The 9915-nt window shown below is 36.9% G+C and overlaps 1 protein-coding gene across 1 annotated transcript; it reads right to left on the minus strand.

Annotated features, from left to right (window-relative positions):
• Positions 1 to 652: 652 nt before the first annotated feature.
• On the minus strand, positions 653 to 9563 carry CLK1 (CDC like kinase 1). Its single transcript, XM_037849575.1, has 13 exons — positions 9416 to 9563; positions 7903 to 8063; positions 7279 to 7507; positions 6157 to 6247; positions 5687 to 5753; positions 3912 to 4028; positions 3656 to 3822; positions 3024 to 3118; positions 2808 to 2937; positions 2323 to 2405; positions 1806 to 1885; positions 1119 to 1209; positions 653 to 1017 (listed from the first exon to the last, which is right to left on the minus strand). The coding sequence occupies exons 2-13, from the start codon at positions 8061 to 8063 to the stop codon at positions 874 to 876; spliced, it is 1455 nt and encodes a 484-aa protein (XP_037705503.1). The 5' UTR covers positions 9416 to 9563; the 3' UTR covers positions 653 to 873.
• Positions 9564 to 9915: the final 352 nt, after the last annotated feature.

Raw genomic sequence — 9915 nt, forward strand, 5'->3', positions numbered from 1 at the left:
CAAGTGATTATGATTCATCATCCCTTGGAGCTTAGTCATCCCACTGCTTGCACAATGGGCCCATTAAACTATGGTTACAGGGGTGAAGACTTTGAATGGGCCAAACAATGTGGGCTCCCTTTCATTCAGACAGACAGAACTTCTCCACTGCTATATGCCAGCTGCAGAGATCAATGGTGCCTCTCAATTTGGTACTCTGTCTTGAGATCAACTAGCTCTCCGGTGGTGAGTTAATTAGCTCAGACCACATCTACCCTGGAGGAGAAAGCAATTCATCTACCTGGAAACTGACATATTGCAAATAGGGGTTTACCTTCTTTGCCCTTTGTGCTTTGGCCAGCATCACTATTTAAGGGTTTATAGAATGTATACAACTTATTCCATTCATCCTCCTGTTCTTTCTCCCCCCGCGCCCTTTTTTTTTTTTTTTTTTTGTAAATTATGACCAGCCACCACCTAGAGGATGCAGTGAAGCCAAGAGAAGGAATAATTCCAATTTTGGCAACTTCTAAAATGAAACAAAGCTAAGTATTTCCAAGAACTTAAGGAAACTTACAAGGAAAACCATTATGCCCATTTAAGTCACACAGGTAGAAAGAAAAATGCTAAGAACGAATTGCACAGTTATACATTTCTTAAGAGCAAAAAAATTTATTCTGAATAAATCATTTTATACAGGAATTAATGAAAAGGATGTTCATTAGTTTACTGGGCTATGTAGCTAACAAATCAAATTATCCAAACAAAATAAACATGGTACTAATAGGAAGCTTAAGAAATTTACAAAGCTGTACAAAATAATTTAATATTTAAAAATTAAGACTGATACAGTCTATATTATCTCTTCTAAGAGAGCTGTACACAATTATAGATCTATACATTTTTTTTTAAGGGGGAAAAGAAAGGATGCTTTAAGGCTTCTTTGAGAGTAATTCTTTTTGCTGGATCATACTCCAACATTTTCTGAATGAGGTCAAAAAGCAGTTCATGTTCGGCATCCTGAGAAAGCATAAATTCCTGAAATGAGAGAGAAACATAATCAACAACCTTTTATTATAATTTTATTTCTCTACCATAAAAGCAGAGTGAAAACAACTTAAATAATATCTCAGGCTTACCTTCAGAGGTTTACAACGCCTTGAAACATATCTGCCAGCAGAACTGTGTTCATCCCAGTCTAATCGATCATGATGGAAATATTTACGTTTTCTAAAAATAAGTCAATATTCATTTACATTTATAATTTTGATACCAAAACATAAAACAGCTATCAAAGGTGATCAGCTACAAAGAAGCTCCTATGTATTATCAAATTTTCTTAAAAGCATCATGATATTAAGAATCTGATCCTTTATGTTTAAACCATAATCTCCCATAAAACAATGGCTATACATAAGGAAAAAAACAAGTCTAGAAGGCATCACACTAAAATGTTAATGCTGCGGTGAAGCAAAATGTTGTGTTGGACTTTTCTTCCTTCTTATGACGACAGAAAATATTTAAAAGGACAAATATGACTTCAGATACAGCAAAAACAAACATGTCAAGTCTCAAAGAAATTATGCTGACTTTATAAAACTATGGATGTAGGGTATTTAAAACAATTATTTTATCTGGAAATGCTTTTATAGATACTTTTGTAAAGATTTAAAAGGTTGACAGTATCCTACAGGTCACTAGATTGTATAACTGAAGTTATCTGCTACCCACACCAAGACAAACTGAAAGCAAAAAAGCACTAGTTTGATTTCATGTTTTACAAAGTGATTATCAGAATCCAAGTGGCACTAACTCTTAAAACATACCTGGTTTTTTGTATCATATGTTTTGGTAGAGGTCCAAGAATCCTTTCCATCATTGCTAAGTGCTCCTTACTGTCATGTGTCTAAAACAAAATGGCATCAATTATCTCTACTTGCACATTGTGCTTTATTTTTACGTAACACAGACGCCAACTTTCTAGGAAGGTGATCACTAAAAAGGGCATGCTTTTAGCAAGTTATAGCTGACAGCAAAAAGCTACTAAGGCTTAGTAAGCTCTTAAAATTTACACCAATCATTTCCCTAAATGGACAGGGGTAAATACCTTAAAAATATACTTAAAAGTTTACATAAAATGATGTATTATGAAGAAAATACAAAATCCAAGGATGGTAAAATTATATGGCTTTTGTTTCTCTATGCTTATCTATAATTCAGTCTAAAATCAGAAGAAAAAAACCATAACACTGTGTATGTAGATACTGAGAGTTACAAGTATTCGTTCATATAAACAGGAAGTATTCTTGTGCAAAGTCACTAAAACAGATTATTGCCACTTACTGGAAACACTGTAAACCCAAGGTAGTATTCAATAAGAATACATCCTATACTCCAGACATCACATGGTTGGGACCATCCTAGGGCTGCAGAGCAAAACATGTGGTTAGAGAAAAACATGCTCAACATACTTTAAAGACATTAGCAATCAGTCAACAAGACAAACACTTTCTTAAGAGGTATTATTAAATGAATACATATTTAAAATCCTGCCACATATTATCCAGAAAAGTTAATCACAACAAAAGTCCTAGGGCTTTTACCTGGAAACAATCAAAGGTCTAAAATCCTTTAATGTGCTTTAAGACTTCCTAGGGGAAAAGAAAGATAAAAGCCACCCAAAAGTATTAAGACCTAGAGCTTATATAAATTTTAAGTGTCAATGAAGACATACACGTTGTCCTCCAGTTAAATTTAGAAAATAAATATTTTGCACTGTCAACTTCACATATTGTCACAACCATTAATAAAGCACAGTAAATACTGACCTAAAATAACTTCAGGTGCTCTGTAATGTCTTGTAGATACCAATGTACTGTGATGTTCATCATCATAGGTTGCACTTCCAAAGTCGACAACTTTAATATCTGGATTTATTAAGGTACGTTCATCACGTTTCTAAAAACCAAAGATCACGGTTAAGAAAGCATAAAAGAGGAAATACATTCATTTGGAACTATGAAGATAATACAGCAAAGACTTACCATTTTAGGATTATATGCCTCTATATATTCTGACTGCACAAACAAGATGTTTTCAGGTTTTAAGTCTGTGTGAGTCAACTTATTACTGTGCAAAACTGAGAATGAAACAAACAAAACTTGCTGTAATAAGAAAATCAAAACAACCCCCCCAAAACCCTACAACAAAAAAACTGCTCTGATGCCTTTCCTACATTCTCAAAGAAGTGGTCAACATTTCAGCCTGCTAGAAAACCAGAGACCTAAAATCTACGCTTCCTAAAGAGTTCCTCAGTTCACTGACAGCTAACGGCTTAAAGAGAAAAGGAAAAAAAAGAAAAAAAAAAAAAATTACCTTCCTCTTAAGAAGCTGAGACTTGCCATTGCTTAACTTTAACCCAATGGTTCTATATTCCTATTTTAAAGAATCAAAAGCTAAATCATAATCTCTAATGTTATCTGGATAGTATAATATTTATTAAATGATACATACATACTACTGTGAGTTCGTAATTAACTTAATTATTTTTTCATAACAAGTCAGCCTTCCTAGTCCTATATATAATATGCCTTATTTTTTTTAAAAGATCCAACCAGTCTGCCCTTAAATTAGTCCCAGTAAACTTAAGTTTCTAGAAGATATGCTAAGTACTTACAATTCACAGATTTGCATATCTGATATGCCATCTTCCTGATATGATCCAGTCGAAATGGCAGAAAACCATTTTCTTTAATGAAGTCATAAGTACTAAGACCCAGCAGTTCAAACACAATGCAAATGTGACCATGGTGCTCAAACCACTCCAACATCTGGACACAGCGGCTATAAACACATGAAAAATAAACTGAGTGCACCTCTTCACAACTGTAATTTACCTGACGCTATTTTCCAAGTTCTAATTTGATACTTACAATGTGCTACTGGGGTCTGTGGTATTTAAGTGTTCCAGAACTTGTATTTCTGAGCGAGCAGCTTCACAGTATCTATCCACATTTTTTACTATTTTTACTGCTACACGCCTACCTCCTCTGTTAGAGAGAACAAATCTAAGTTAAAAAAATTGATAAAGATGATTACCAATACCATTTTTCTATCACACTCTTCATACTGAACTACTTCTAGTCTAACCTATAGTTTATTTTTTTAAATTTATGCTCTAGCATTCAGTTTCCTCCAATTATATAAGTCATCTTACCTTTGGGCATACAGTAAGGCTGATAATACAAAATACATATTTAAGGCACAAATTTCTTTCATCACATCAGACTACCACTCACATGAAATAGTTTTTGATCTTTCAGTTAAACTATGTATTAATAATTCTAATTTATAGCAACTACATTGGGATGCTACCACCTAAATGTGCATACCAATTGAGACCCCAACTTAAAACAAATGTATATAAAGTGATTGCTTCTTATAGTACCTGTCACTGGCAATTATCTCAAATGTCCTGTGGCCCAGCGTGCTGGTTTGAATGTATTATGTCCCCCAGAAGAAGCCATATTCTTTGATGCAATCTTTTGGGGCAGACATATTAGTGGGGATTAAGTTGGAATGTTTGGATTAGGTTGCTTGCATGGAAATGCGCCCCACCCAACTGTGGGTCATGACTCTAATTGGATAATTTCCATGGAGGTGTTACCCGACCCATTAAGGGTGGGTCTAAATTAAGTCATCGGAGCCATATAAATGAGCTGACAAACAGAAGGAACTCAGTGCAGCTGAGAGTGACATTTTGAAGAGGAGCTACAGCCAAGAGGGACACTTTGAGGAATGCACTGGAACTGAGAGAGGAGCTTCAGCTTACAGAGACATTTTGGAGACAGCCTTTGAAAGCAGACTTTTGCTCCAGAGAAGCTAAGAGAGGACAAATGCCCCAAGAGCAACTAAGAGTGACATTTTTGAGAAGCTGAAGCCTAGAGAGGAACGTCCTGGGAGAAAGCCATTTTGAAACCAGAACTTGGAGCAGACACCAGCCACGGTGCCTTCTCAGCTAACAGAGGTCTTCAGGATGCCACTGGCCATTCTCCAGTGAAGGTACCTGATCACTGATAAGATACTTCATGGCCCTGGACACTTTAGGGCCTTAAGACTGTAACTGTGTAACCAAACAAACCCCCTTTTATAAAAGCCAATCCATTTCTGGTGTTTTACATTCCAGCAGCATTAGCAAACTAGAACACCCAGGTAAGCAGAAAAGTTAGGATATAGTAGGGGTATAGTAAAGAGCTCTAGTTCTCAGAATCTTAGCAAACCATAGTAGGAAGCTCCTCAAATAATTCATTTGGGGACACACCTCAACAGGAACAGAAAAAGGAAAAATTTCTCCTTAAACAATCTCAAGTGATTTCAGTGAAGCAGTTTGATGAGCATACACAATTAAACTTGGGACACCAACACAGACAAGTTCACAGCCTTGGATTATGTATGGCTCTTTCTTTGTTGAAAGAAAAGATGGGCACACTATTGTGCTCAGCAGGGAAACAAAAGAATAATTTCAAAACAATAAATACTATTGACAGTATTCAAAAATACAAAGTGCCAGTAATTTTTACTGTAAGTTTCCTACATTTAAGTCTTTTTATAGATATATCTAACTCAAGAGTCAGACTATATTCTACAGCTAAATGAATTTTCTATATTGTTGACCTCCCCAAGTGTAAACCCAGGATGGGAAACTTACGCTTTATGATCGATGCACTCCACTACTTTTCCAAAAGCTCCTTCACCTAAAGTATCAACAATTTCATCTAAAAGAGAGAAGTAAACCTCAGTCATACCAAGAAGTGGAAACACTTTACTTTTATCATAATAAATACTATCAATGCAGATTATTCTAGTTGATGTTACAAATTTCTTATCACTATATATTTTATTGGTCAACGGCATCAAAAAGCATATATAACTATTTTTAGGTCTATCTGCATTAACTTGATTTACTGTTCTGGAAGTTCTGTATAACAAACATTAAATTTCTAAAGAAATAAAAATACAATCCCCCCCCACCAAAAGAAATGGAAAACAAAACAAGAAGAAACAAAACAAAACAAAAAACAGAGAAAGAAAAAAAGATTTCCAAATCCCTGAAATCTTAATCTATACATATAGATTATGTTATCTGAAAAGTTAAAAGTGTTAAAAAATATTCTATACATCTTGCACTTAGTACGTCTCCACTCTGACAGATCAGGTGACCCTCCTCATCATCCTCTACACTCCTGGTTCTTTTCCTTCGGTGACTCTTCTGGAAACGTCAAGTGGGCGGCACCAAGATCATCCAGCCAATCAATATACCCGAGTGAATTCAGGGCAGAATACGAAATTCATTCAGCGGGGAGATATTCAGGCATTCAGATACACGCCAGGCCACAAACGGTTGGCAGGAGCAATTTCAAATTCAGTCCCCAGAAATTCACAGGGCACATAGTTTATGTTAACAGGAGAAAAACATGGCAAGGAACAGATTTTCAGATAAGATACTCAAAGTGGTAAGGCAACAAAACATAATACAATTGTTTTTCTTTTTAAAAAAAATGCTTAGTTGTATGTAGCATTCACTGAAACATAATTTTAAGTTTCTAATGTCCTAACTTAATGTTGCAAAACTGTAGGGCATAACATTCATTTGTCAAAGTAAACTGTGGCCAAATTAAGATTTCCTAGCTAACCTAGAAAATAAATATTGAAACAATAAATAAAATTAAAGCCCTAATTTTGGAGGAAGGAAAAAGATTTGGCATACAAGAATAACACTACAGCATTCTAAATGTCATCTGAGCTGATCTCTAAATACATAAACTCACAAAGTTCAAATTTAAGTGTTTTGCTTAGTGAAAAAACCATTAGTGCACATGCTTTGCTAGAACAAAAAGATGTATCTAATCTTCAATTTTACAAAAATAAAACACCTTTTCCTAGTTTTGTTGTAAGGCTTCAACCTATCAAAATAAATCAAATTTCTGGAAGTATCATGAAAAATGCTTTGAAATATCTTGAAATCATTTCTTTATAAACTAAAATAATTTTTAAAATTATCTTCACTATTTCACTGGAATGACAAATAGTAGCCAACCAGTAATAAAATAATTTATAGAACTAAATATGTACTGTATTTCAATAATTTCCTATCCAATGCACAGAGAAAATGCTGCAAGTTAAAAATTCAGATGACTTCATCTTAAACAGAACTTTCTCAAATAATCAAACACAAATTCAAGTTTTCCTGTTACACATGGGAAATTAACTTTCCAAAAGTTATTTTAAAAGAGCTCATACCCCATGTGAACGATGATGTGAAGTACTGTGGTGAATTCTGTGTTTGCTTTTATAACTACTTCTTCCACTTCTACCAGAGGACTTGCTACTATGGTTCTGATATCTGCTTTCATGTTCTCTATGGCGATGTCCAGGTTCACATCCTTGACTGTAGTCATTTCTGTATTCATCAATGTAGCGTCGACTATGATAATCTTTCTCATTTATAGATCTGCTTTCCAAATAATGGCTAGAGAAATTTAAAAAATTTCAATGCTTTATGCTAATACCTACTACCCTCAGTAAATCTCTTAAAACAGTACTCTGAATAGGATTTTATGCTTTTGCCACACACAAAGGGAATACCAATTTACAAGCCATTAAAACTTTGGAAACAGGAAAAGAATGGTTTATTTTAAGTGACAACACGTTTTAATCATGAAAACATGTTTTTACATTGAGACATTCCTTTAAATATGTATATGCAACTTACTCTCAAATGTTTAGAAAATAAATAGAATGATACAAAGGCCTAAAATATAGTAAATCTGAGAAAATTTTACGCAGTTTCTCTATTGTTGCAACTTTCCTGTAAGTATGAAATTATTTTAAAATGACACCAAACTCGGAAAAAACCTTCCTTACCTATCAGATGTTTTAGAGTGATTATATTTGCAGCGCTTGTTCTCCCGAGCACTGCTATGTGATCTCTTCTTTCTTTTATGACTGCTGCTGCTCCTCCATTTTCCACAATCCCAATCTTTTTCATCCCAATCAGGACAGTAAGTTCTCTTTGAGTGTCTCATCTGCATACAACAGAAGTTTTTGCCACTTAAATTGTCTCCCACATGCTCACAGAACTGTTTAGTAAAACTCTTACGTGCAAATTCACCCTAGTTGAGACTTTTAAATTGTTCTTTTAAATACAAGTCCAAAAGTTATCGTTACCCAATCTGAAGTCACGTCACATTATCCCATATACTGATGTCCGAACTTTATTCATATCTCTTCTGCATTATTCCATCAGGCACCGGATTAAGCAGAGTTTATTAAGTGTGTAAGAAAAAAGAAAGATGGAATAGGGGAGGGAAGGGATCCTGAACTATTAACTTTGGTAAAATCTTATCCCCGTCCTGCCAGTAGCACAAATGAACTATAGGACCATAATATACAATTCAACGTAATCATAAATGATTTCCGCCATCAGGAGATTAATTGCATTTACAATAAATGTAATTATTGATATTTTAATTAGCTATTCCCTGACAATGAAAAAAAAAGATATTACATACAAATGGCTTTTCAGCAACTATCGTTCTTACTAACTGCTCGGACGCCATCGTGTCTCTCCATACAACTCAAGACAAAACGCTCCCTCAAATGTTATCTTAGGAGGGAATAGGGGGAGAAAAGTACAACGCATAAAGTGAGATCACCAGATCACCAGAAACCTCCTTCAAATATACCCTCTTTCCTAAGGTTCTTAAATCTGGTTTTTGTTAACAACGATGACGGCCACGGTACTCGAGATTTTCACTCCAATCCTTTAAAACGCAATTAGATGCCAAATGAAATCTCTTTATATACGACATATAACGACACGTTGTCATTTCCCCCCATTAGCGAAACACACCTCTACATGAGCGTCACTTACGCATATTCCAGAATACAAGTAAACGCCACCCACAACAGGCAGCTACGCATTTTTCGCGGGAGCACGAAGTCCTGCCTCCGCCGCCATCTTAAGGCTCGGCCAAAGGCGGCGGAGACCGACGCTGCAGACAACATGGCGCTCGAGAGTGCCTCGGGCCGGCGGCCTCAAGGACTCCGGCTCAGCCCTCCTCCCGCTCAGTTAGGCCAGTTACCCCTGATGGAAGTATACAATTCAAGAAGAGTTCCCCGTTTAGCAAACAGCGTTATTAACTCCCGCCAGCGTGTAGGATTTAAGCAGAAACTCGCCGCGACAGGCTCGGCACAGGAGGAAAGACAAGCGTGCAGCCTTTGTGCAGAACCGGGAAGGGGGTGGGGATGAACAGACAAGGGAGGGCAGTAGTGTCAGAGACTGCGGACGACAACTAACCGAGGAAGAGGAGGCCGCCAGGGGCTTCTGAACACAAAAAGGACCCTGATACCTAGTCTGCTTCCTCCTGTCACTTACCGTCCTGGCCAGAGAATCCAAGCCGGCGGAGACAAAGCTTCCTACGCGACCACAAGAAACCGCCAGCTCACTGCGACTGACTCCCACCACAAAATGGAGCTGACAGTCGTGACGTCCGGAGACTCCTCGAAAACAATCGTGACGCTGCGTGCGCGTCTCCGCTGCGGTGTGGGGCGGGAGGCGCGCGCACGCGAAGGGTGGGGCGGAAGGGGCGCGCTCATGGCCGCTGTTTGCGCAGGCGCCATGTTAGGACCCTGAACGAGCAGAAGTTGAGGAAGGTGAATTAGCGGAGGCTAAAGCGGCTGTCAGTACGCCGCTGGTGTTCTGAAAGCACTGCGAGTTTTGGACAGAAAATTCTCGTCCCACTCTCATTAAAAGTTGCTTTTATGAAAGCTAGAAGCAAGGAAACGTGAGGAAAGCAGGATACAAAATAGCATGTACCTGGATTGCAACCATTAGAAAATATTTTTTAAAAAATTACACCACCAGCATCAAACAGC

The sequence above is a fragment of the Choloepus didactylus genome, chromosome 9 (genome assembly GCF_015220235.1).
Source record: "Choloepus didactylus isolate mChoDid1 chromosome 9, mChoDid1.pri, whole genome shotgun sequence".
Taxonomy (NCBI): Eukaryota; Metazoa; Chordata; class Mammalia; order Pilosa; family Megalonychidae; genus Choloepus; species Choloepus didactylus.